Source organism: Engraulis encrasicolus, chromosome 1, assembly GCF_034702125.1.
Source record: "Engraulis encrasicolus isolate BLACKSEA-1 chromosome 1, IST_EnEncr_1.0, whole genome shotgun sequence".
Lineage (NCBI taxonomy): Eukaryota > Metazoa > Chordata > Actinopteri > Clupeiformes > Engraulidae > Engraulis > Engraulis encrasicolus.
In genome coordinates this window covers 32,956,642-32,984,346 of record NC_085857.1, presented here as the reverse complement: position 1 = coordinate 32,984,346, position 27,705 = coordinate 32,956,642, and the positions used below count along the sequence as shown (strand labels likewise).

The following is a 27,705-nucleotide window of genomic DNA, read 5'->3' as shown; positions in this document are numbered from 1 at the left end:
TATAAAATAAAATTGTAAATAAAAACTATGAACGTTAAAAGGTAGAAGATGTTATAAGAGGCTACTAATCATTTTAAAAACTTAAAATAATAACTTTAAATAATGAATGATGATTTGAAACTTGGAAACACAATATCATATCATGGTGATTATTTTCTGGACTGAAAGGGTAACAAAAACTTGAGAGGGCATATCACGACACCTTCTTGCACTGCACTACAGTACTGTGACTATCGTGATAATTTCTCAGTTCGATACAATATCATACATATGAGTTGATAGTGGACTATACATTAATGTTGGATCATAATGAATACTAATGTCATATAATGTTTCATTAACCAGCATAATTCACCCCATGTCACCAACGGCAGATTTGTGTGACCACAGTCAGAGTAAGTTTTACGTGTTTAATATGTTTTGAATGAATTCGCCTCTTAAATGCTGTTGAATTATGAAAATAATTCTGCAGTTTAATACAAAAACATTTGCACTTAAAATTGACAAAAACAAAGAGATGGGCTAAAAAAAAACCTATTGTTGTTCCAATACATTGCTTCACAGCAAGGACCTTCGTCTGTGATAATAGACTCCTATATTTTGGATATGAACTACTTTTTTCCTTCACAAATTAAAACCTGTTTAAGCCTCATTGTCAAGAATCAATGATACATTGATTACATTACCACAAGGCTTCAGAACAGAACCCAAGTGCTACAGTACCCACCCAGTAAGCACACTTACGTTACATGCACAGAATATTCTGCTTTCATACAGAATATTGTCAGTGTTCAGTTTAAAACTAGTTCTGGAATGTTTAATTCAACAGCGTTCTGCAACTGGAATTTTCCCAGAATACGGCCACATTACGAATGAATCATGAGTTCACATGACCTCTCGGTGGCAGTAGTCAGTGGTCATTGTGCTCTTTTGTCTGTCATCAAGCTACGCAAACACCAGTTGCTCACTGAACGATTGGCATCAGGAGCGGCATTGGTGGGTGTGATTTAAGAGTGAATAGCTCATTAAGCTGTTCACATACAAGACGCTCCCACATGTCATTCGCTTCTCTCTCTGTCGTTCTCTCTCTCTCTCTCTTTCTCTCTCTCTCTGGGCTCAGTCAAGGTTTTCCAGGCGGATTTTTGAGCAGTCCTCCGAGTGCCTTGTTGCAATGCCGTAACGCAGCAGCATCTCAACATAAGGAGGCCAGAAGCTCTCGTCGGTGGTCACGTACGGGTCATGCGGCGTGTCCAACGTCTTATTTGTTAGAAGCTGCGAGGAGATGGACACAAGAGACAATCACTCATAAAACATCAATTAAAGGCATTTCTTTTAAGTAAAATATCTGAGGGACTGTTAAGCAAACAAACCAAAAAACGGATTTCTAAAATCACTTGTGAACTGTCCTAAGACCATAGTTACCTCCGCCAAGGAGTTTATGTTTTTAGTCATATCTGTCTGTCTGTCTGTCTGTCTGTCTGTCTGTCTGTCTGTCTGTCTGTCTGTCTGTCTGTCTGTCTGTCTGTCTGTCTGTCAACTCAAAAAGTTATGAACGGAACTGGATGAGACTTTGTGGAGTTGTTGGAAATGACCCAAGGAACAAGGGATTAAATTCTGTTGGTGATTCAGATCGCAAACCGGAACCAGGACTTTTTAAGATTCTTCACCATTGCTAGCTTACAAATCTAGACGCCCCTAGTGACTGCAAATTGTAACAATGTTCTAACAAACTGCTTCCTTGACAGAGGTCTGCACTCTCGAAGTGCATTTCTAGTTGTGGTGATGATATTATCAATTAACCCATTTTAGCCTAAGATACCTGCAAAAAATGCCTGCTGAATGCCTAAGACCTTTTTGGGAAAAGGTGCCCTATGCCTATTAAAACCTAAATATCTCAGCCTCTGAAGCACATAAAAACGTGAAATAAGTTGCATTTAAAAGCTAGGACCCTCATTTTGCATGAGAATGTGTTCATTCAGCTCCAACATACCCACATTTAAAAAAAAAAAGCCTGAACGCAGTGTATATGTCGCTCCAGGCGCCATAGGTCAAACAACGTAGACGCAGCATCAGGCTAAAATGGGTCAATTTAAAATGAAATTGGACAAAAAACACACTTCAGGCACACAGGATGGACTTTAAGGTGCACATATACGCACACACGCACACACACACACACAGGTCAACATTAAGCAGAAACCAGAACCAACCTCCAGGACTTTGCTGAGCGGGAGTAAAACCACTGGGTTATTCGGTGTGGTCTGTACAAAAAAAAGACGTATGATTAGAGTAGAGAAACTTCATATGCTGAATTAATCATTTAATTCATTTACTTTGTTTATTTGCTTAATTTGCAGTCTGGGTAGTGTTCTGTCCTCCTTTCACTACACTACCAAATGAGAGAGAGAGAGAAAGAGAGAAAAGAGAGGGGGACTCACCTTTTTTCTTCCTGGCTGCTTCTTCAGCAGGTCGGGAGTGGGGGCTGGGAAGTGCTCGGCCAGCAGGTCGCTGAGCTTGGAGGTCAGTGCAGCCTGCTGCCCCTTCATCTTCTCGATCTTCACCTTCATCTCCTGCAGCTTACTGGAGGGAACACACACACACACACACGCAACCAAAGGGGAATGTTCAAGCGCTGCACACAACCAAAGGGGATGTTCAAGCGCTGCACACAACCAAAAGGGATGTTCAACCGTTGCACAAAACCAAAGGGGATGCTCAATGTTAATTCAATGTTTTCATGACATAAGGATTCAACAAAATATGTTTTCTCTCCTCATGTTTTAATTAGCCAACTCTGGTTTAATTTACTTCTCATGCTGATGATTATATTAAAGGACTAAAAGTGCACTATTTTCAACACTAGGCCACTTTTCTGGGTTGTTTGCAATATTTTACAGTCCCCCTTGCGTTTTTTAATTTTTTTTAAGTCTATTGCTGTCGCCATTATTTCGATAATATAGACTTTGTCTCGCTTTACAATGGCTGTCTATGGGCATGTCCAAATAGGTTCTTAAAAAAAGACCTTAATCACTAAGTGGTTAGGGGTGTTCACTGGCATTCCCTAACAGGTTTGAAAAGCAAATATGGCTTTTATCAGGGTTTTTTTATTGTTATTATTATTTGGCATGTTGTGAATTAAGGAAAAAAATATTTTCAAAATGCTACATCATTACATTACATTACACTTAGCAGACGCTTTTTCATCCAAAGTTCTGCTTTTACAGTTTTTCAGATGTTGTGCACCTGTCCTTTAAACATGAAAAACAATGAAGTCTGGTAATAGGGTTTTCTTGTTTTGTGTTTTTCTGCAACTAAGTGTTAGCATTTTTAGGAGAGGGGCTTTGTATCATAAAAAAAACTGTTGAAACACAATTTACCAAATGTCTTTATAACTTAACAAAATAACCCTTTCCAGATTCCTGAAATCACATTCTTTTTTTTTTTTAAACTTAGTTGACCTTCAAAATGTTAAGCGACATCATCAGAAGTTACACAAATCACTGTCCCCAAAGAAAGAGATTACCATATCTGTGCTTAAGAGATCATATAACAAAGTACTAAACGCTACTTTGCCATGGAATATAACCGCACATTGTTCCAGAGACATCAACCCATACACCCGTCCTAAACAACAGTCAATTTGGGTTAAAAAAAAAAGTGTAATACACTTTTAATGACACTTTTTTAACCAAAGGGACTTACAATCGAGTACACAATCTTAGCCAACATCACTAGCAGATACAGTGCACAGGAAATATACAGAACAGCAAGTGCAGATGCTAAGGAGGGTTTTTTTTTCTGGCCCGGACTGGGCCACCTCAAGCATTAGTGTAGTAGATAGTCAAGAAAGAGAAGAGTCTTTACTTAAAGGGACACTGTGCAGGAAATGGTCAAAAAAGGTACTGCAACTATGCTGCTCATTGAAACTGGGCTGCCTATTGCCAAATTTGATATTTACATGAAAGTTTACTAAGTAATAAACAAATAGTTTCTAGTATGGTCCAAGTACAGTCATTTTTGCAGCTAAAAATGGCTATTTTTGGAAATTCAAAATGGCGGACCATGGAGAAGATCCCCCTTTTCATGTATGAAAAGTGGAATTTTTCTAGTCATAATGAACACTTCAAATGTGATGCTGGTGGTAAGTATTCATGAAAAAGGTAACATTAGTGAATGGGCAGCATGAATTCTGGAAATAAACAACTAAAAATCTCACACAGTGTCCCTTTAAAGGAATTATCCGGAGTTGGAACAAGTTTGCATGTTTGGGATGAAATACAGTCACTCTAGAGCAAAATCAAGGCAAAAGGATGCGTTTTGAGAAAGTTTGATAATATCACGTTAGCCTCGTTAGCCATATCAGCTATGCAATATGAAAGATGCGGGCATCGTTTTTCGGCGGTTACACACATTTCAAAAACACCACATTTTAAAGTCTTGCACAGCTCAAAACAACGTCACACTTACCTCGTAATATGTTGAGGGTATCCACACATAAACCGAAGTGTCCAAAGTCCTTCATGTATTCTTGAAAGGTCTGCAGAATGTGTTTTGTGAAGCTACTACCTTGAGAATATCTAAATTACGGTCAAGACAACTATTTGACACAAAAGTCCACAAAGGAGATTGCCGAGTGCGTCGCACCATCAGCTGTGGTTACTCGCTATGGAAATAATCATAGCTGATGGTGCGAAATGTGGTGTTTTTGAAATGTGTGTAACCGCCGAAAAACGATGCCAGCATATTTCATATTGCATAGCTGATATGGCTAACGAGGCTAACGTGATATTATCAAACTTTCTCAAAACGCATCCTTTTGCCTTGATATTGCTCTAGAGTGACTGTATTTCATCCCAAACATGCAAAAATGAGGCAAACTTGTTCCAACTCCGTATAATTCCTTTAACTAATGTGAACTAAACTAAAGACTACCTCCTTTCTGTCGTTCTGTTTTTTTCCTGTCGCACGGTCTCCACTTGATCTGTGACGGCACTGAGGACCAGCTTCCTCTCCTCCAGCAGACCCTTCTCCCTGAAAACAGACAAGATGGGACAGATGATTTCCAGTGAAATTTGTAAATGAAGTCCGCACACCAGGCTCCCGTTTCTTTCCATTTAATGTGACGTTTCCGGCAGCATGCCCATCATCATGTCTGATGAAGGGCATGCTGCCCGAAACGTCACATTAAATGAAAAGACACGGGAGCCTGGTGTGTGGACTTTATTTACAATGTTCATGTGACTTTGCTGGCCCTGCACCCAGAATATTTCCAAGTCATACAACGTTTCGACCCAGAAGGGGCTTCATGATGATGATGTAGCTGGACCCACCTATTTAGGGACTCCCGGAGAGATGTCCTCTTGACTTCGTGGTACATCACAAGCAAGTCCAGGCCCTCATTCAGTGTCGTCAGCTGGAATAGAGAAGACATAATCATCATCACAACAACATTCAAACCAGTGGTAGCAGAGAGACTGAGTTTGTCTTTAACCAGACCACATCAGCTAGGAGAGAAAATATGTTAGTCATCATCGCTACACTCAACAGGCATTATTACCGCAGAAATACACCTACCGCGACAAGAGCGAGGCGAGCGACGGAAGTAATTGACTTTGTATTGAGTCACGCGACAAAAGCGATTCTGGAAACCAGAGTGATTTGCGCGACGAGCGCGACAGTTTGAAGTTGAATTCCTTTCAACTTTTCAGTGACCACAGTCAATGGGAATGCTTGAATGCTTTGCCTTCTGCCTGTACGGACATACTCTAGTCTCTTCAATCGCTCGTATCGCTTGCTGCTGCACTCTGTCGCTTGAATCGCATCGCGCCTGGTCTATTCGCGCGGTAAAGCACAGGGAATGAAATTGTGCTTGAACAGACTAATACTACTAATAGCTAGGAGAGAAAAGATGGTAATCATCATGTCTACATTTGGCAGGCATTAGAACAGACTGGAAGAGACTGAAATTGTGTTTGACCAGAATACTATTACTACTACCAATGAGCTAGATTGATAGCTAAAGCTGCGTGTACCAGGTAAAAAGGAATATAGTCCGCAAAAACTGCTTGTCTTCTGTGAAAATTTTATAAAGCGCAATGTTTCGACCTTCAGGTCATCATCAGGCAAACTTTGTGCAGTGTGCAGTGCTGTGTTCCTTTTTACCTGAATTATTGCTTTGATTGTCCTGCACCTGGCCCATCGGGTGGGATGTGCATACATCTGCTCCTCTGAACATAAAGCTGTGTACACCAGACACGAATGAATGAAGCCAAGGACAGCACTCTTCAGATTTCTTCTTTGTTTATTCGCCCACAAACGTTTCGGGCAGAGCCCTTCTTCAAGGTGTAATGGCGTTCATGACCGTCCTTCGCTTCATTCATTCATTTATGTTTATTTGTGTGGGATTCAGCACCCAGTTAAGAACTGTTAAAATGGCCTACTTATAATAATAAAAATAATAATAATTGTATTTGTATAGCACTGTGTCATACAAGGCATGTAACTCAAAGTGCTTAACAAATGGGAAAAAAAAACATTGTTAGAGATAGATTTAAAAGGAGAGGTATAGAGGAGAGGCAGAAATAGCAGGAAGGCAGAGGAAGAAGAGATAGACAGAGATTGTAGAGTCATAAGGTCAACGTAGGTTAAGACCAGGATTCTTAGATGCGTGAGGTCCATAGTGGCTGGGCCTATCATAAGTCATAGATAGTCACACAGGGGTCATTCCACGCCAAATCAACAGGAGCCTGCGCACTTAGGTCTCAAAAAATTCTGAAAATATTACCAAGTGTACCCATGGCACTTAAGAGAAACACTGTAAATTTATTTGAATGCAAGATGTATACTCTCCGTGTTACAGCCAATTTTACTGGGGGAGGGGGGTGCCCATTTTGTTCACACTCTTTTTTTTTGTCAAAGTTCACAAGCCCGTAGCTCAATAACTAAACCATGTAGGAAGCTCAAATTTGGCTGGAGAATTGTACTGGAGTTTTTGGCTGTGCTCTGTTTAGGCCTTCAGAAGACATATTTGTGCCCAACATAGCCTCTTGATTTTTTCCCCTTGTAGATACAAGTAGAAACACTCCCATAAAAATCTATAAATAGAAAGGAAACCCCATCAGTGTTTGACCAGAAGACCTCACAAGTCTGACAAATCATTTTGGGTGTCATTTTCAGAGCTCCAGAACCCCTTGTGGGATTGTCCACAGATTTCTCCATTTTTTTCTTCATTCTCCATGAATTCTTCTTTTTAAAAATGCAAATGAGACTTGTCTTATGTGATGTTTTCTTTTGTAATTTCCAACCTGAACATGGGCAACATGCACATTGAGGGCAATATGTTTTCTATGCGTTTCTTCCGCTGCCATCTGCTGGTCAAAAAAAGTAACAACATGACTCCTTGTGCCTGACCTACTGTCTCTTTTGGTGTGCGAACCTGCTCCCACATTGAACGCTCCTGAAATCATTGAAATTGAAAGGGATACCTGCACCCCTGCACAGAGACTCTCGGGTGATCATATCTGAGCAAAATTTGCATTTGATTATTTAGTCTTTACATTAAATGTTATCGAAATCATGTTGCTCTCTTTTTGCATTTTGCCCATGTTCAGGGTGGAAATTACAAAAGAAAACATCACATGAGACAAGTCTCATTGGCATTTTTAAAAAGAAGAATTCATGGAGAATGAAGAAAAATATAAAATAAAAATCTGTGGACAATCCCACAAGGTGTTCTGGTGCTCTGAAAATGACACCCAAAATGATTTGTCAGACTTGTGAGGTCTTCTGGTCAAACACTGATGGGGTTTCCTTTCTATTTATAGATTTTTATGGGAGTGTTTCTACTTGTATCTACAAGGGGAAAAAATCAAGAGGCTATGTTGGGCACAAATATGTCTTCTGAAGGCCTAAACAGAGCACAGCCAAAAACTCCAGTACAATTTGTATCATCTTTGAGGGAATGCCATGACGATGCAGGACCATACAGCAACAAACTATTCCTATCTATGTACCAGAATGCGAAATTTGAGCTTCCTACATGGTTTAGTTCTTGAGCTACGGGCTTGTGAACTTTGACAAAAAAAAGAGTGTGAACAAAATGAGCACCCCCCTCCCCCAGTGAAATTGGCTGTAACATGGAGAGTATACATCTTACATTCAAATAAAGTAACAGTGTTTCTCTTAAGTACCATGGGTACACTCAGTAATATTTTCAGAATTTTTTGAGACCCAAGTGCGCTGGCTCCTGTTGATTTGGCGTGGAATGACCCACAGAGGTTGGGCGCTCAGGTGCGGCCCCTGGTGGCATCAGGGGTGAGGAAAAACTCCCTACTTAGGCTAATTGAGTGCATCTCCTCCACTTTCCATGTACACCAGACACGACCTATGCTACCTGAGAAGCCAAGGTCGCTCAAGAAGTTTCACCATGAATTTGTTTATTCGCTCTGGGCGTGACATTGACGTGTTTGATTTAGGTAATGACATCACAGCTCTGGCTTGTCAGCCTGAGACATTGAGAGATATGAACATTCTAATTGGCTTTCGCCAAAGCCACAAAACTTACGTTACTTTTAGTCACACTAGTGAATATTAGGTCATTTATTTTTAGGAAAATAAGCATTTGTAGTGTAAAATGAATCACTCATCACTTAAATTGTCTTGGGCCGATTCAAAACTTAGTGCGTGAACATGCCGTGAGGAGGAAAATTAATTTAATCCATGCCCAGAGGGGGGTTAAGGGAGCACACCCACCTCATCAACGCCCACAGCTGCTAGGATCTCAGGGTTGGTGGTGATCCCTACCAGTGAAAGCAGAGAAGGAGAATACGACACACACATGACACACACAGGTTTACATACATTGCAATATCTCTGGACATATTTGACTTTGTCTGTTTTTTATCAATATAACATAAGAATTAAACTCATCAAAATGAATTCCGATTTTTACTTTTATTTTCATTTGCTGTCACATGCAATAGTGGATAATAAATTTCACGTTACATTTGGGTTCCATTTTATTCAACTCGTCGAGTTCTGCTGCCAAGGCATTCAGGTAGCCTGGAGTCTAGAGAAGAGCAAACGGGTATCATTACACAAGTGCCAGCGGCTGAAGCAATAATAATAGTAATTATTATTATTGGCAGTATTATTATTTGGAGTGCCTTTCAAGATACAAAACAAAAAAACAAGTGCACTGCAATTCAATCGTATTCCAAAATGTCTATTCTCTATTGTGCCAACCAGTGCCTCAATCACAGGACGATCAAATAAAAATATAAATTGCCGGACTACTTGTTACATTCAATGGGTCTTCTTGCCATAACGCAAAAACATAGGCCTACAGTTGTGGTATATTATGCGTTTCCAAATGTGTGTATTGTATTATGCACTTCTATTCTTATTATTAATAATAGCATAATCATTAATAATAATATTGAGTATATAGAGTAACTTTATTGATCCACGGGGAGAAATTAAGGTATCGCATTTTGTATATTGCATATATTTTTTTGCATAATAAAAGAAAACACCAGAAGTCACAGACCTCATTTCTGTCCCCGTCACAGGCCTCGTTGTCAGCTGATATAACCAGGCTCTGAAACTGTAAGCAGCAATTTTATTAGTAAAAAGGCAAAATCAAGTTATGACAGATACACTGATGTGACCCTTGCCGTTTGGTCACAGCAAGGGATTGACCCTGGCGTGTCTGTTGCAGGGCTTGAAGTTAATTTGTTTGCTCACCGGTGTCGTGCTCAAAAGCGACTGCCTGCCAGAAAACGACTGACTTCATAGACTGCCCCCCTGTAACTCTTTACTACAGAGAGTTAGCTATACCAAAGTAACTTCACATACACCTGCCACCTGACCCTCCACTAACACCCCATACATTTTGGTGAGTATTGCCCTTTGCAATCCTGACTTAAGGGCCGTACACACACGTCGCTGCTAGTTACTCGCTCAGCGGATGAAGTCAATAGAATGTCTACGTGTTCCAGCGAGTCTCGCTGGCGAGTAGGCGAGGAGAGTACAAGCGATGCGATGTGGGCGGGTTCCGAGATAAAATTATTTTATCTTCGAGCGACGCGAGTTAAGCGAGTAACCAATTGGAATGCAGAATACAGATTATTGACAGGTGACGTTGTCCCTGTGGTGTTCTGACCACCCAACTTCTGCACGCCATCACACTTTGGTTTAAAAGTGTTGAGGAAAATACATCCAATACAGTGTGTACACCATCAAAGGCTCATATGCATGGTTGTGCACAGCACACGATCAACGTTAAACAGTGCAGGGCTTCATTTTGTTTCGTACGGACGTTATTGGCGCGGACAGCGGGAACCATGACAACCAGTAAACAAAATCACCCAGAGCGAGTGGAGAGTAGGCGAGTGAGCAAGTAGCGAGTAAATAGCAGCGACGTATGTGTACGGCCCTTTACAGGGGACAGTCACATTCTTGCAACGCCTTGTACTGTAACTAAGCGGTTGCAAGAATGTGACTGTCCCCTGTAAGTCAGGATTTCGAAGGGCAATATTCACCAAAATGTATGGAGTGACAGTGGAGGGTGCCAGGGTGACATTTATTGATAAGAATAAATTACCTGTCGAAGTGGCTTATGAGACTGAAACTGCTAACCACAGCCAAGTTTTACCAGCATTTGGCTGGTTGGCAGGTGCCAGTGTCAAGCCCTGGTCTGTTGATATTGGCTTAGAACCACATCCCACTGCTACTTACTTTTTGAAGACGGGCAAACACGTCTTCGCACTCGTCCAGTATTTCCTCCTTAGATGCAGACGAACACGAATCAACCACGGATGACTCTTCAAAACGAAATGGAACAGCCTAACACAAAAACAAAAAGGACTGTTGATTTACATTAGTCTCTGTGTGTATTTATATTAGTCTACTCTAGGGCCTACAGTGCTATGCTATGCATGCTAGGTTGGCTGTCAAAAAGCAATAGCCTACTGCAGCCAGATATCGTCGATTAAGACGTTTCACTTTTTCACCGTTTGGTTTAGAAATGCGTTGGTAGTATCACGAACTAAAGTTGTGAAGAAAAAGATACTTTTACTTCAAAATGGTTCGCTTACCATCTTCACGGCTGTTCAGTTGACTTCTCCAAAACAAAACAAAAAATACCGCCAGCTCAGAACCACGTGACGGGAAAGTTCTTCTTCTATGATTTTGTTCGAGGTTGATATGCATTACCGCCATCTGCTGGATCAAATTGAAAAGAGCAGCCCATTAGAGGGAACCTCACTGATTTAGCTAAATTCTTGGTCAGCGACCATGCCTAGGGTGAATATTGGTAAAGTGGGACAACTGGTAAAGTGGGACAGTTAACATTTATCATATCACTCTTAATCAACATTACAGTAGCCTACATCACACCCTGGTCATTGCTTTACCCATTGTGTCCAAAGTCTCAAAGTGGGGCGTAAGCCCCCCTGGGGGGGCGCGGAGGCATCACAGGGGGGACATCTGCGTGTGCCCCCCGACCCCCCCCCCCCCCCCCCCAAGAAAATTGTTTCCTGTCTCGCCAATAAGCCAATACGTTTTAAGCATTATATACTTAATTATAAACATTATATTATTAATTGTCATATAGGAAATTGCAGCCCCTCTTTGTTTTATCTCTCCAGTCACCATTTCCTTGATTCTGCACAGCACAGCAATATTAAAATCAGTCTGCACAAGTACTGCTGTTGCTTGGGGGGGATCGGAAGCATCCAGACCCTCCGAAGGGGGGAATGATGGGAAAAGTATGAGAATCACTGGCTTAACCCATTGTGTCCTGGAGCGACATATACGCTGCATTCAGATTTTTGAGATTTGAGCTGTTTTATTACAAATGTGGGTATGTTAGAGCTGAATGAACAGTGCAAAATGAAGGTTCTAGCTTTTAAACACAACTTATTTCATGATTTGATGTGCTTCAGAGGCTGAAAAAGCCTATTTAGCTTTTAATAGGGAGAGGGCACCTTTCCCCAAAAATGGCTTAGACTAAAATGGGTTAAAGGGCATGAAATGAGAACTTGATAGATTATCTGGGACAGATAGCAGAACAGTCATACTGAGACAGCATGTTCCATTCTGAAGGCCAACACACAGTGTAATAGACAAGGCTTTAGGCTATCTCATTTATATCACAACTCTACAAAAAAAATCCATGTATGTATGCTTTACTAATCTGAAACGGCAGGTCAGGGTGAACTGGCCCCATGGACACAATTACATTTTCAGTGCAGTTACAATCGGGGAAGCTGATTGGGGGCGGGGGGAGGGCCTAGGGACAGAAGGGGGTGGGGTGGGGGGGCTATAAACTTAGGTCCTCATTAGGCTACATTTTATGTATTGTGTCAGGGGTAGTGATGGGGATTTTGTTCATCGCTTTGAACCATTTAGGCACATTGCTTCAAAAATGGGGTTAGTAGGCCTACTTGAAGTTTCAGTAACAGGGCCCTCTCCTGGTAAAAAGCCATGTTTGCAATTAAATGGGACCAATTTGGGAGATGATATCCCCTCATGCCACATTACCACCAAATATTGAACTGAATACGTTTGCACACTAACTTCCAGACATTTGACATTTTAGATTGAGGTTGGTGTGTAGACGACATAACAATGGCTAGGAAGCATTTGAGACATTTTTTTATGCTACCCAGGTTGTCCTGTGCAGTCCACAGACCTAGTGTTGAACTTGTGACCGAGCCCAGTCTTGTGTAAAAATCAACTGTATGCTTTGTGGTGCCGCTACGATATAGCCTTGTTTTTCGTTGTTGGGCAACGTGCGCTGTCGTCGAGAGTGGTGCGAGAGAGGCCGAGAGAGAGTGAGTGAGAGAGAGAGACCACCCGAGCAGCGTGCATTCCGGGAGGGGAGCGCTGTCGTTGTGTCAGCTTCATGCCATCTCTCCCTTCCTCCAACATTGTCCCTAACAGGCCTGGACTGGGAGAACAAAACGGCCCGGGCATATTTTGGCTCAGACCGGCCCCACATACCGGTAATTAGCGGAGCACCGCCATTAAATTGACGTAACTAGTGTCTTCTAACGGAAAAAATCCTCTCTTTCAGGTATCAAAAAACCCCACCATACGTGCAGTGACTTCACGTACAATTGTTTATTTAAAATGAATCTATGATTGGTCATGTAAGCTGGCAGAAAACCTGGAAGTTGAGAGAAGAGAGCCCCTAGCAGCTGGGGATGAACTGGCCTTATCTGCACTCTTCAGTCCAATCAGCTCCTTGGACACACACAAAGAGAGGGGGGCACATACCTATTCTAATGTTAGGCACATAGACCTTATTGGGTTTGGAGCATCTTGCTTCAGAAGTAGTCGCATCGGTGAAGCATCCGCGAAGCATGAGGCCACAACAGGTCGAGGAGACGGGAGTTGGGAAAATGAACCCAATGTGTTGGGAGTGCTAATGCCCCACACCAAGCTGTGTTAACTGGCATTCGTTATATGTATAGTTTTTGCACTTTGGATGTGTTGGATGATCACATTTTTTTGTCTATATGCACCCAAATTGTGTGATAGTCTTCAACGGTATGAACTGTTGTCAGTTTGAAATTCGATTTCTTTTAAATCCGATTTTATATGTCATGTTTTCTGTACTTTCTTCTGGCCTTAACCATTCTGCTCTCTCATGTGCACATTCATTCATTCATTCATTCATTCATTCATTCATTTTCCTTTTCAGTGTTCAGGGATAATTAAGTGGTATTTTTAATACTTGGTTGTATAGAAATAGATATACTGAATAATACAAATTCCTCCATTTATTCAGTCAATCCCCATTAAATCAAACCAACACAAGAGAGTAGGCCTATTTAATACAAGCCAACAACACCAATATATTTGATAAACCAAAGAAAATCAATACAATCCAAAAAAAGTGACGTCATTCTGTTGGCCAATAGGTTTATTAGATACATCAAACCAAGCAAATTACATTATAAAATAAACCAAGCATTAGCTTTTGTAACTAAATGATTTTAATGTCATGTATAAAAGAACAAGAGACTTGCGGTGCATATGAAATACTGTAGAGGTTTGTAAGCATGACTTGTACAACCTTGGTGTTTCTTTATATTGGTGTCACTAAACTCGGACCAAGTTAGGTAATCAAGTAGGGGCCTATTATGGTAACAATCAATTCTTTAACATTTTTTTTTAAAACATAAAGGTAACAACAATCATCATTGTGAAAAATGACACGAGAATAGGTTTTTGTTTTTACCTTGTACATTACAAAAGATGAACATTTTTCATCAAGACGTCTGATTTCGTAAATATTACAAGTAAACAAATGAATGCTTACATTTGTTCATAATCTGTGTATTTCCACATAGCAGCAAGGTGGAGCCATAGGCCTACACTGAGAACCCGGTTAGACTTTTCACAGAGACATTCAACATTTGGCACGGCACCTCTCAGCAGCTTTTTTGATCTCCTGTAGGATTTTGTCTTTGTTCATCTCCACGTTCTTGGCAGCCAGGTATGCCAGGTGATCGATCTTTTCTTCACATCTGAAGACTTGGAAAGTCTTGTATTCATCCGTCATGCGTTTAATTTCTTCTGGATCTACAGTACATGTCAAGTAGGAGAAGATCAGTCAAGGACTAAACAACAGTGATACAGATCTGAACATTCTTGTGTGAGTTGTACATGTTGTATACACACACACACGTGCACGCACATACACACACCAACACACACACACACACACACGCGCACGCACGTGCACAGACACACACACACACACACACACACACACACACACACACACACACACACACACACACACATTCTCTCCATTTTCCACAAAAGGTCCACACTCATACTTCTATTTATAAACACAGAGCTGTGCACAACCTTGCTATATTTGCCTATAGATGTGTAGGAGGTTCGTGGTAAAGAGGGGCGGGGTAAAGTATATTGCACTTTTCACAGATAGGCTGAGACCACCTAGCCAGGATGTGCCCTCCTACTTACGCAACACCTTCAGCCTCGCTTCTAGTCAGGCCAAGAGCAATACAAATATCGTTTCTGAGGTCCCGAAATATCGGGAACTCCTCCTACTTTGTCGAGAAGCATACAGACATTAGCAAACCAAGGCCAGTCGACCATGCCATTTGGGAAATGTTAATTGTTATGCTCTTGGTTAGACCAAGTCTCAAAGAGATTTGAAAGTCGATGATAATCAGGCTAGAGACCTCCCACCTTTGCAGTTATCCATATTGAAGAGGGGGATGTGGATCACAGTCGGCTTGCCCTCTTCCTCAAAAACATAAAAGGACTTTGGGCGTGTAGGTTGAGAGCCGAGTTCAGGAAACGGTAGGTGGTTGCTGGCTGCATAGTCTCTGGCCTTCCACAGAGCCTGTGTGTGACAGTAGCACAGTGCACTGTGAATCTGAAACTGCAGGCTGAGTATAGACACATTATATACAATGTGAAAGAGCCTTATGTGATGCTATCAACCACATAGCCTGTTCAACGGCCAGTAGCACAGCACCTGGTGTGAAAAGAGAAAACATTGAAATTGAAATATCTGGAGGTGTGTTGCTCAAATTGGAAATGAAAATCTCTAATAAATAAACAGCACTTACAAATGGTGGAGCTATATGGAGAAATGTTATACTGTATATGCTGTATACCAGTGGTTCCCAATCTTTTTCTTCAGGGACCCATATTTTTACCATTGTAAGCTTCAGTGACCCAATAGCACGAGCGCCCGCACGAGAGGGAGTCACATGATACTTTGTTTCTGGCAAAAACTCATTAGTTATCATTTTATTCCTCAATTTGTCTGCAGTCAAACAATAAATGTATCACTCACATTGTGTTGCTTCTATGCATATATTAGTTAAATGCTTTGTCATTTATTTAACATGGGCTATATATGGTTATAAAATTAAACCCCTTCGAATCAAGAGGGCTTCGCGACCCACTGTGGATCTTTGGCGACCCATAGGTTAGGTCCCGACCCATAGGTTGGGAACGACTGTTGTATACAATGTTTTCCCAGTTTTCCCAGTCCCAGTATATACTATATAAGCGTATATTAAATATACTGGGGAAACAATGTATTTGTGAACGAGTATCAGAAAAAGTCAGCCAACATTGCTAAATGCTTTTACCTCAAAGGGATCTTCACCGAAATCAAAGGATATGATGAGATCTATTTTCCTGGCCTGTCTCAGGGCGGAGGGATACGGTGAGTTTAGGTAGAGGCCACCATCAATCAAATGCATCTGCTTCTTCGCAGACATTTCTGTAGGTATGGCAGGGTCTGAAACAGCATGCACAACATCAAAGGGTAGCTTTAAAGGGTAACTTCTGACAATTTCAACATGCAGTTGTAACGCTCACGTTACCCTGGACTTGTCAGTAGCCTACCTGTGATTTTTTTTTCTTTTTCAGCCTTTTCCGAGATCCTGGTCATTGTAATGGGTGCAGGTGTACGTATATTTACATTTAAAAAAAAACATCTTTTATTGACATCATGATTTATTCTCGATAACATCCAAGAGGTTATGCAACATCAGCAGACAACTAACAAACAGTGATACGTTTTGTGATAATATTTGGAATAGGCCTATGTTAAGAAAATGTTGAATGTAAACAAAATCTGCCCCCATTAGAATAGCTCACATCTCGGAAAGGGCTGACTCGAAAGATACAGCATCACTGGGTACTGAAAAGTCAAGGGTAGCATGAGCAATACAACAGCATATTGAAATTGGCAGTAGTTATCCTTTAACTAAGTGAAAAGCGAAGAGCCTTGAGTGGGGCAAGGGGGCTTACTTGCGTAACTAAGTAGTACCAACCTTAGTACCAATGGAGTAGTACCTTCTACTCTGTCCTCTGCTTGTATTCTCTCTGATAGTACGGCATGGACGCCATTTTGGCAAGTTGACTAAACGTTCCACTCCATCCATCACACCGTGTTTATATTTTGCAACTGCCAGTAATTACCTGCAAGTGTTAGGTCAGGTATTGAAATGACCCTGTCTGTCTGTCTGTCTGTCTGTCTGTCTGTCTGTCTGCCTGTCTGCCTGCCTGCCTGCCTGCCTGCCTGTCTGTCTGTCTGTCTGTCTGTCTGCCTGCCTGCTTGTCTGTCTGTCTGTCTGTCTGTCTGTCTGTCTGTCTGTCTGTCCACCCGCAGTGTTTTGGGCTGCTTGCGTATGGCGTCAAACATCACTTGCATCATGTGCAGTGGGCCAGGTTGCCCCCTCTAATTGCCCTCGTTTCCTAACATCTACCACCTGCTAGTAGTGATGGCAAAACGAAGCCTTATAACACGTCGAGCCCTTCCAGCAAAATGTGGTTGAAAATTATTAATTTCTCGAGGCCTCAAACGCACACTAAGGACACCTAGTGGTCAACTAAATACCTGCCACACTCAGCTTACCAACCTACGGCCGCAATCACAACGGACACGGATTTCTGCTTACAATCAGCGTTGCAACTTGCACGTCCAGCTGAACACACTCTGGACATTTTTTTCCATCTAGTATTCCCGTTTGCTATTCTCAAGGTTCCTAGGGTCATTTATTTTCACAGTAACTGCTTCTCTTCAAAGTTTTGTGTTCACCTTGGAAATGGTAGAGGAAGTTGGCAACAGTTCCAAAGGTCCAGCATGTGAGCAGCGGTGTAATATGTTTGATGACCCACCACACTGAAAAGACAAGAGCAGAAGCAAAAAGTCAAAATGGCATTATTGAATTCATGAAGTGTAGGATCATGTGCTCTTATTAAGAAAAAAAGTGTGTGTGTGTTGCTTCCAGTCAGGCCAAGAGCAATGCAAATATCATTTCTGTGTGTGTGTGTGTGTGCGTGCGTGCGTGCGTGTGTGCGTGCGTGCACGCTTGCTTTTACACTTGTCATGGTGCCACTCTTACCGTCATCCACTGTGCCATCCACCTGAATGAGGTCAGAGGTCAAATCCCCCACTGATGACACAAGTTCATGGCAAAAGCTTGTTCGGCCTTCTCGGGCCATGTCTCTCCACTTTTCACTGTTCACTTCCTTGAGTGACTGACTGAATTGTCCATGGTCTAAATGGCACCAAACAAACAAAAAAATAAGTAAATTTATCCTTATGGATTGATGTTGCATGCCTAAAAAAAGCTTGTCTTATATAACAGATCACACATTTGTGTTTGAGTCAAAAGATGTATCAAACTTTGGAAGGAAGGAAACGTGGGATAATTGCCTAATGCCCATACTCGTTAGCCTGATTATCATCGACTTTCAAATCTCTTCAAGACTTGGTCTGACCAAGAGCATAACAATTACCATTTCCCAAACGGCATGGTTGACTCGCCTCCCTTGGTTTGCTAATGGTTGTTTGCTTTCCGATAAGTGGGAGGAGTTCCTGGTTTTTCTGGAGCTCAGAAACGATATTTGTATTGCTCCTGACAAGACTATTGCTCCTGACTAGACGCAACGCTTAACAAATAAGAATATAAGTGTGATAAGAAAATAAGTGTGTGGTCCACCAAATTTTGGTACACACAAAACACTCTACCTTCAAAGACACTTCTTAGTTTTTCCAGTGCACTGAGGCTGCGTTCTGTGTTAGCATGGTTCAGTACCAAGTCAGCCAATAAGAATACGGGGTGATGCTTATCTTCATCTATGGAAAAAAAACAAATGTTAGAATGCAAACCTGTACACACCAACATCTTATCCTGCAACCTCTAAATTATGAGATCACAGTGTTGTTTTTTTGTAATATACCAGAGCGGATTGAGTGAATCCAATGCCACAAATAGTCTAGGACTTCGACGAGATCTGCCAGGAAACTTGAACAGATTCCTGTGTAAAAAAGGAGATAAAAACAATTCAGATGACTTAAGACATGTTTTGCACTGGGGCTGGGACTAGGTCAATGTGATGATATTCTAGATTAGTTGTTTCTCAATGGGGGAGCTAGGGAGGCATTAGGGAGCCCTTGGGGGCATTGGGAATGAGACAGATTTGACAGATTTGTCAATAGTGCTTAGTCCATTTTAATTTTTTTTTTAAACTAAGGCGGGCATTGCCAAACTTATGATAAGGTCAAGGGGGTGCATGTTGGCAGGCTTATAACGAGGTCCAGGGGGTGTTTATTCAAAAAAGAACCACTTGAGAACCACTATTCTAAATGGTATAGGGAAGATCAGATTTCTCTCTATGACCCTGTATATGTACTGTATAACAATATTTTTGTAAACACATCTTTTTGGGCCCTTTGTTTTCACATAAACAGAGCTCTAACTCCCTGAAAGGGTGTTATTTTATCCCTTTCTGAAACACACCTGTCATATTTGATGTTTTGTTTTATCCAGATGCCATGCAAACAGAATCAAAACATGTAAATGGTGAATAATATCTATTTTTAACAATATCTTCATATGTGTAACCAATGCCTTATTTATTTTATGCTATTCGTGCGGGCATCAGGAACTAAAATCTCAGAAAAGAAATGTTTAAAACGTAACCTTGCAGCTGAGCCAGGTTGATCGGTTGCCTTTTGAATGGCTGCTTGGGTGACACGCGGCCCCCCTCAAAGTCCATCTTCAGGTGTGGCGTCTGTATGTAAGCACCTGGATCTAGGAATCCCACCTCATTGGGACTAAACTCAAAGCACATTCTTTTTTCCACTGGTAAGGAAGCAAAAGCACATACAGATTTAAACAACATTTAAAAACATATCAGAGGTTCTCCATTTTTTTAGGCTAGTTAACCCTAATAGAACACATTTCCCAAGGAAGCTCTCGTCATCACACAACAAATTAGTTACCACAATTGTTTGCGTTAATAATTGTTTGTGTTGTGTAAATTTGTGTTATTATAAATAGTTTCATGAAATGATTCTGTTTTCCTTTGCATTCTTGGCCCCGGTGAGGGGAACCAGTGATGCGACTGATTATTAATGAGGGCTAACAGAATTACACGGTTAACAGTCAAGTCCGCTGGCAACGAGCTGTGGACCCCTAGGGGTCCCTGGACGCCACTTTGAGAACCACTGTCCACTACTATCCATCCATCCATCCATCCATCCATCCATCCATCCATCCATCCATCCATCCATCCATCCATCCATCCATCCATCCATCCATCCATCCATCCATCCATCCATCCATCCATCCATCCATCATAAAGGACACAAGAAGGCAACACACCTGTCTTGTTCTTATGTTCCTTCTCATAGCAAGCCATCTCATTGGCACTGTAGAGTGGATACGGGTTGGTTCCATCGCCTTCGTCTCCTTGCAAAAGCCTTGTCTCAAGCTTAGAGAGAACATTGGCATTAGACCAAAATCTAAGTATATTTCTGTTATATCTAGTATTGTATTATAAAAATTCTGAGAATGTGCGCATATCAGTAGCACAGATCCTGGACCAAAAACAAGGCAGCTGAAAGGAAAATAAAGCTCCGCAACACTGTTTGATGCTCCCAAAAATGTAATAGGACAGCGTTTCGGACATTTTTGGGAGCATCAAACAGACTTTTATCTAGTATTATGGCCATACCAAGACCTTCAATAATCAATACATTTCTTAATTCACTGCCATGTCTTTCTGTGTGCAGAGGCAACTGTAGTGTTATGTGTCAGCTGGGGCCCCAAGCAACATTCAAAGGAATGAGCACCACAAACAAAATTGTAGAAACGTGTGAGCTGTTATTCACCATTTAACTTGGGGGCCCAAGCAGCTGGCGGCTGCCTAGCCTGGTGACAAGATGCGTCTGTGCAATTTAAAATTGAACCAATGATGAACTGTAGCCCACTAATTGCAACCCATGTAGAGTTGCCTATTCAAATTATGGATGTGTCATTGGACAACAAATGGCCTTTTTTATTAGAAAGTGTTTTGTTTTGAAACAAGACGTTCATTTTGGCGGAGAGGTGAGGGGCCCATTATGTGTGAGTTTTTGGATTTTTGTGTAGAGGGTTTTTTTTGAGAATTTCAGACAGATTCCAGAAACGGTGCATAAACAATTCATAATACCAGTAATCACTTATGCCTTATGCTGGTCGCGCACCCTCCATAGAGAAATAATGACTTCCGTGGCTCCCTTCGCCTTGGTCCTGGTGTGAACAAGGCATTACGGTAACTACACCACCATACTCACGTGCTCTCCTTTAATTTTGCTAGCCAGCACAGCCCAAAAATCAGTAAGAGATAGATCCCCTTCCTCGTCTCTCTTCTTAAGCCACTGCACCGCTTCTGAGAAAGTCACGCCCTCACCCTCGGACATGTTCATGAGGGCTCTGCTGATGACCTTCGCTGCTCGCTGGGACCACTTAGAATCCTCATAGAGTGAGGCCATGCACCTGTCAACGCCAGCAAATATAAATTACCGTATACATTTATGCCTCTTTTCCACTGCCATTTTTAATCTGAGGCTCACATCCCTGGGGTGCATTTCTCACAGCCATAATTGCTAAGTATGTTAGCTACTTTGCTCTTTGGAATACAGTTTCCCATTGGCAACTACTCAAGTTGCTAACTGGCTAACATTTGAGAAACGCACCCCTGAACTGAAACAGCAATAGAAGTCCCAGTTGCAGAGTGCCAAATCAAGCATGATTGCTGTGTCTCTCACCACTACTGGTCAATCGTGAGACACATTGTTAGGGTTCATTATGTCAAGTGCAAAGAAATCCTGCACACTGTCCATTCCACCAACAAACTTTAATGCAACGTTTCGGTCATCCAGTTACTTTACCTGAAGAAGGTCGGATGACCGAAACGTTGTATTATTAAAGTTTGTTAGTGGAATGGACAGTGTGCGGGATTTCTTTGCACTTGACTGACAACCCCGCTGGGATAACATCCTACGCACCTGCCCAACTACAGAGGTGTGCAAAAGCATTTTTTTAAACAGGGTTCATACTTTAACATTACATGTTTAAACAGTAATACTACTAAGATCCACAAAAAATAACCAATAAAAATCTTAGTGCTTCACTTGATTCTGCAATATGTACAGTATATATTACATTAACATTAACATTACTTACAAAATTAGGAGACTGTTGACCAAACTCTTCTACTGAACTGAATGCCACATTTCCTCCCTGTCATTGTCAACATGGCCGCCATTTAGTGCGTACAGTGTCCATAATTCAAGCACTGCATTTTTCAGTGCACTGGCTCAACTGAAATTTTCAGTGTGAGCGCCCTAGGCACTGAAAAACAGTGCCCGAAGTGCACAAGTGCGGCATTTGAGACACAGCCACTGAGTAATCACCATGTGGATCCAGAGACTCCCACCATATAGAGGAAGCAGTCAAGGAGGTCTCCCATCGCCAGTTCCCGTACAACACCCAGGAGAGCAACACTCGCCCTCTCTCCTCCGCCAGAGCCCAGAAGTGCCACACGGGGAACGTGGGTCTGGCAAGCATCATTGAGTTGAAAGTGAAAAGAAAGTGAAAGCCCATTGGGAAACTCCAACTGCCGTTGTCATTGTGACACAGGACTCAACAGCACATAGGTGAACACTGCACACAATGAAATTGCATTTATGCCTCACCCATGCAAGGGGGTAGCCCTCAATGGCTCCCCTAGAGAGCAGTGCGGCAGTACGGTACCATGCTCAGGGTACCTCAGTCATGGACTAGGATGGGGGAGGGCACTGGTTGATTACTCCCCCCACCAACCTGGCGGGTCGGGAGTCAAACCGGCAACCTTTAGGCTACAGGTCTGACACCCTAACCGCTTATCCATGACTGTCCATGAAACCATTAGCCCAGGGATGTCGAACTAAGACACGGGCCACATTTGGCTCGAGGAACCATTTTATTTGGCCTGCGAGATCATTTCAAATGTGTATTCCAATGTTGACTGCATTCATGCATCCCCAAACCATGGCAGTCCCACTATTATGCTTGTCTAGCCAGATGATACACTTTTTTTGTAAAACTCACTTACCACCACACATGCTTGACACCATCTAAATCAAATTCATTTATCTTGGTCTCAAGAGAGATGAACAGACCAAGGATATGGATCACTGGAAACATGTCATGTGGTCTGATGAGACCAAGATAAACAAATGTGTGTCAAGGTGACAACGTTTGGGGATGCATGAATGTCATCAACATTGGAAATCTGAATTTCACCTAAAGAAGCATGCATGTCACCATGCACAGTGACTACTGAAGCAGATCATGATTTTCTCCAAAGGGTTTCATTCAAATCTCACACCCACTTTTTCAGCCAGGTGCAGATTCAAAATGTAAAAGTTCAATGTAAGACAAGGTTGAAACGCACAATGATGACCTCCCTTTTAATCCCTTTTCATTTCGAGACGTTTCGGGCCAACAGGGCCCTTTCTCAGACACTCTCTACAGGATTTTAACCTGGGGTGTACTCACTTTTGTTAGATGTTGTCAAACATTAATGGCTGTATTTTGTTTTTTGTGAGTGAACAAGAAATGTAAGTGGTTATATATCTTGTTAACAGGTCACTAGTCATTGTGTCGAAGTGAAATTTCTTTAATGTTGTCCTATGAAAATATATACACAGTACTTACAAATCTGCAAAAATGAGAGGGGTGTACTCACTTCTGTGACATAGGCTACTGTATCCTCATCATATTACACGTAATGAATTGTGTCAAAATTATTTAGAATAAGTCCTTTCAATCGGTAGCTAATCTTGGCTACACCTCAAGGTCGCAATTTGGGTCGCAATTTCAGATTAGTCAGACCAGGTGAGTCGAGGCAGCGAGATGATTGGATAAATGACAGCGCAGCTCAGCAAGCAATTAGCTCTTGTTGCTGGCCAGGTGGGATATGTGCAAGCAAGCGCCACATTAGCGTAACAAACTGCCCCCTTTAATTCCTATGGACGCTTTCTGAAGTGTTCTGTCTGCTTATACACAGACAGTCTCTGATTGTGTACCTTCTCTCAACCCCTCACCTCAGGAATGCCATGCCTTTGCAGAGCCTGTTTTACTCTGGACTGCCTTTCCTTAATGCAGTTCTCCTCCGCGGGGGAGAGGTCGTGCCTTCTGAGGAACATAAGGTTACATTTTTGTATGCTTAGGTGGCAAACAATAAGCCACACTACATTTAAACAAAGGCTCATCAATGTAGTGTATCTAAACAAAAAATAGGAAATATCAAAGTAAGAAACTCTTACAGGAAGTACAGGAAATATCAAAAGTATAATAAATAAATAAAAACATTGCTTTCTATCAATTGCTTTCTTTTTATTTCTGTGTAAATATGTTCTAGCAGGGACATTAAAGCGTATTGCTTTGACATAGCCTACCTGATGAACACATCCATGTCTGCAGAAAGATACAGTATCAGTAGCATGTTAGATTAGGGGCATTACAGTAATTGCCAAAGGACACTTATGGGATTCAAACCTACAACCTTCTGACCACTAGACCAACTCCCAAAACCTAATTATCAGCTGTGTTAGGTCTACACCTATCCAAAGTAGCATGGCAGGTCAATAACCAAATGCATACAGCATATCCACATAAATATTTCACCATCACATCATTTTAGTTCCATCCGAGCCCCATCTTCATTTGAAAAAAACCTTTATAAATTGTGTTTTGGCAAATAAGAAAATAAATTAAGCATTTATATTTGAAAGCCTAACCCAAAAGCTGTGATGCTCACCTTTTTCAAAATCCTGCGCCAGCCTCTGTGTGTACACCTATGTAAACTGTGTTGCTTCAGAAAACGAAAGGAGATACAATATCTCTGATGAGAACTGGTTAGTGGCGGTTAAAGAATGAGGATGTGTACGCTGGTACACTCAAAAAAATGACTCGTAAAATTTACTTAAAAAAATCTCAGTAACAAATCGCACTCACTTTTTTTGATAAAATTTTACATGCCGATAATGCGTACAATTTACTGAAAATTACCTCTCTCTTTTCACCCATCAGAATCAGGTAAAAATCACACTTGAGAATCAAGTAAAATTTACTGAAAACGATCACTGTTTTTACTCATCAGAATCAGGTAAAAAGTAATTGAATATAATACCTAAATATGGATGATTATTTTCACATTTTAATATCAATATTATTAAATAAATATTAATGAATTGTGTTACATATGAAATAACAAAATAGGTTCTTAACCATTTTTTTTATTTTACAATAATTCACCCAAGAATACAAACACTGAAAGGCTGTTTTAAAATGGCAAAATCTTTCACTTCACTTTTAAAAAAATTACTTGAGATGCGCACAAAAATACAAATAAAGGCTGGAGGTGCTGATGACCAATACTTTCACACACTGAAGACTGGTCCTTTTAACTGTCTTAAATATACAAAAAAGAAAATAAACTTAAGGAAATGTCTACAGCTCCTTTCTGAAAAAGAGAATATCATGGAAAAGTTTCCTTTATTTACAACTCTATCTAAAAGGTTAAACTTTATAGAATACTGCATAAAAGTCAATAAAAGTCAAACTTTTGCTTAACGCATTGTTGATGCCGTGTGTGTGTGTGTGTGTGTGTGTGTGTGTGTGTGTGTGTGTGTGTGTGTGTGTGTGTGTGTGTGTGTGTGTGCGCGTGTGTGTGTGTGTGTGTGTGTGTACGCGCGCGTGTGTGGCTTTTAAGGCATTCAACTTGGACTTCCATCCTGCGATCTTTGTAGAGAGTTTGAGTCCATCAAGGTCCAGATTTTTTTCTGAAAGGTCTCCAATGTGTAGCGCAGTGTTTTTACAGAATGCTCAATTAAGAACATATACCATGGAGCAATGCACAAGCTTTGGGACCATTACCGCATCCTTGCAGAAACTCCTGTCCTTCAAAGGAGGATGGATGCGCTCTCTGTAGAACCACGTTCAACCAGGATCTTCAGGAGGTGTTGAGTAATGTCACTGCCAGGGTGGCCCTGCATACAAAATACAAGAAATTAATATTTGTTTTTCATGGGGTGTGTGTGGTGAATTCATCATTGCTCACAAACTACAGTACTGAAAGACTGCGGAATGACCATCTGCGCATAGCTCATGACACAATTCACCCACTTTTTCCTTAACTCACTTCATTTTGCAAAGGACTTCAGATAAATCATGTTGATTGAGAGACACATGTCCAGTCACACACAACAAAGGTTTTAATTAATTTAATTAAATACCACAAATAGGAGTGAAGGCATCAATGTGACCTTCGAGCATAGAAAATCAGCACGTTTCATTTTGTGTGACTGCATTTTGTTTTGTTTAACTGGGCATATGTAAACTGGGAAATCGTGGAAGACTATGGCTTCATCTAACTTAAGCCTCGCAAAATACCAACAGCCATGATGGAGCTAGAAACATGTAAATGCAAACAGGATTAAAACCACACCTGACAGACTGGAAGCACAGACGTAGCTTGTCTCAATTCAGAGAACACCACATGTAAGTACAGTGGACTGTGCCTTTGAAACAGGAGGCAGGGCCGTATTACATTATATACCCTATTTACCTGTCAATCTTCAAAAAGATCCTCCTCTTCCTCTCCAAGATAGACAATGAGGGCACGGATTACTGTATCCCGGCGGTCATCAATACTTCCCATCTGTGGACTCAAGAACAAAACATTTCACTATGTCTGTGTTTTTCAAAGCATGGTACCTGTAGCCCTATGGGTACAACCTCTATGGGGCGTTATTATGTATTTACGTGAGAAGATACGTGTGAAGAAGAAAATGCATGTAATGTTGGCTGGTCAACCGATGCATTGAGTTACACGAGTTACAACGTAGCAAAAGTGCCAACACTCGATATACAGAGAAAAAGAGGCAATGCAGCTGGATAAAATTCTTTATGGGGTAAAAAGTAATGCCTTAAAAAGTGTTAAAATGTACTGCCTTATATCATTTCATGGAGTACATCAGAAAACTATGTATGTACCATTTATTGGTGTATTTCAGACCCAATACAAACTTGGATGTGGGACTGAGCAGCTTGATAGTATCAGAGTAGGGGGAGTCCGTCCGTCCGTCCGTGTGTGTGTGTGTTTGTGTGTGTGTGTGTGTGTCCCACCCCCACCCCCCCCCCCCCCCCCCCCCCCCCCCCAGTTTGCTAGGTGAAGGTCCCACTTCCAATACTTTGGATTGAGTCTGGATTTCACCACAAAGGTAACAGGCCAAAAGCTGCACAAGCACAACAAACCTGAGTCAACTTGTCCAAAAATGGTTTGAGCTTAGTACCCGCTCCTCCTTCAGCCTTCATCAACGTGGTCAGTTTTGGTCCAGTTTCTCCATGAAACGCTGCTCTAGTGGAATTGTTGTTATATGCCGGAGTGCATCCTGAATCTGTATCAAGAAATCCAAATATCACAAACCATTAAGTGACAGTGTGAGTAAGCACTTATTTACCTCCCCCATGTGTCTCTTCTCAATCTCTCTGTTAATTTGTATACCTGCAATGTGTATGTATTGTCAGCAAGATGGCGCAGAAAACATAGGCTACAGAGAGACGCATACACATCATATCTTGTGACTGGGTCAGGAGGCCATCTCAGATTGCTATTGGTCTTATTTTAATGGGAGCTTAATATGCATTTCCAGAACTATGTACATGGCAGATAAAAGCAGTACAGTATGCCAGTAAAGGGCTTGCTTAGGGTCAAAAGCTTCACCTACCCCCTCTTCGCAGAATGGGGCGGGCCATCTCTCTCTCAAGTCATCTGTAGGTAGATTCCCATTCACAACTTAAAGTCTTTTGTTGGTTT

General features: G+C 41.4%; 3 protein-coding genes across 4 annotated transcripts; all 3 read right to left on the bottom strand.

Annotated features, from left to right (window-relative positions):
- Window positions 1-447: 447 nt before the first annotated feature.
- cenpk (centromere protein K) lies at window positions 448-11,193 on the bottom strand. The gene is made up of 10 exons (XM_063200346.1): window positions 11,097-11,193; window positions 10,738-10,845; window positions 9,548-9,604; window positions 9,004-9,067; window positions 8,752-8,798; window positions 5,331-5,413; window positions 4,933-5,031; window positions 2,439-2,580; window positions 2,211-2,261; window positions 448-1,272 (listed from the first exon to the last, which is right to left on the bottom strand). Exons 1-10 carry the CDS (start codon window positions 11,097-11,099, stop codon window positions 1,117-1,119), a joined length of 810 nt encoding a protein of 269 aa, XP_063056416.1. The 5' UTR covers window positions 11,100-11,193; the 3' UTR covers window positions 448-1,116.
- Window positions 11,194-13,791: 2,598 nt separating this feature from the next.
- LOC134462728 (cytosolic phospholipase A2 gamma-like) lies at window positions 13,792-19,649 on the bottom strand. Of its 2 annotated transcripts, XM_063215947.1 has the most exons (8): window positions 19,497-19,649; window positions 18,754-18,831; window positions 18,542-18,649; window positions 17,913-18,068; window positions 17,606-17,689; window positions 16,149-16,300; window positions 15,232-15,388; window positions 13,792-14,592 (listed from the first exon to the last, which is right to left on the bottom strand). In XM_063215947.1, the coding sequence occupies exons 1-8, from the start codon at window positions 19,645-19,647 to the stop codon at window positions 14,420-14,422; spliced, it is 1,059 nt and encodes a 352-aa protein (XP_063072017.1). In that variant the 5' UTR covers window positions 19,648-19,649; the 3' UTR covers window positions 13,792-14,419. The 2 variants fall into 2 exon arrangements, with proteins under 2 accessions (XP_063072017.1, XP_063072094.1); XM_063216024.1 differs by lacking the exon at window positions 17,913-18,068.
- Window positions 19,650-19,858: 209 nt separating this feature from the next.
- On the bottom strand, window positions 19,859-24,300 carry LOC134457074 (cytosolic phospholipase A2 gamma-like). The gene is made up of 6 exons (XM_063208844.1): window positions 24,284-24,300; window positions 23,930-24,020; window positions 22,256-22,398; window positions 21,134-21,335; window positions 20,181-20,289; window positions 19,859-19,920 (listed from the first exon to the last, which is right to left on the bottom strand). The coding sequence occupies exons 1-6, from the start codon at window positions 24,298-24,300 to the stop codon at window positions 19,859-19,861; spliced, it is 624 nt and encodes a 207-aa protein (XP_063064914.1).
- Between the last annotated feature and the right edge of the window lie 3,405 nt (window positions 24,301-27,705).

Excerpts from the sequence above, each read along its gene's own strand:
- cenpk (XM_063200346.1), bottom strand. Across the intron at positions 9,605-10,737 it reads TGTTTGCCCGTCTTCAAAAA|TTTCAGAGCCTGGTTATATC; the intron begins GTAAGTAGCAGT and ends TGCTGCTTACAG. Across the intron at positions 2,262-2,438 it reads AGCAGCCAGGAAGAAAAAAG|ACCACACCGAATAACCCAGT; the intron begins GTGAGTCCCCCT and ends TTTTTTGTACAG.
- LOC134462728 (XM_063215947.1), bottom strand. The coding sequence starts at position 19,647 with ATGTGCTTTGAGTTTAGTCCCAATGAGGTGGGATTCCTAGATCCAGGT. Across the intron at positions 18,069-18,541 it reads ACTAAGAAGTGTCTTTGAAG|ACCATGGACAATTCAGTCAG; the intron begins GTAGAGTGTTTT and ends GGTGCCATTTAG. Across the intron at positions 17,690-17,912 it reads GGATGGCACAGTGGATGACG|TGTGGTGGGTCATCAAACAT; the intron begins GTAAGAGTGGCA and ends TTGTCTTTTCAG.
- LOC134457074 (XM_063208844.1), bottom strand. Across the intron at positions 22,399-23,929 it reads AAAGGCATGGCATTCCTGAG|ACCCACGTTCCCCGTGTGGC; the intron begins GTGAGGGGTTGA and ends GATGCTTGCCAG. Across the intron at positions 21,336-22,255 it reads GGAGTCTCTGGATCCACATG|GTGCATGGCCTCACTCTATG; the intron begins GTGATTACTCAG and ends TGGCGTTGACAG.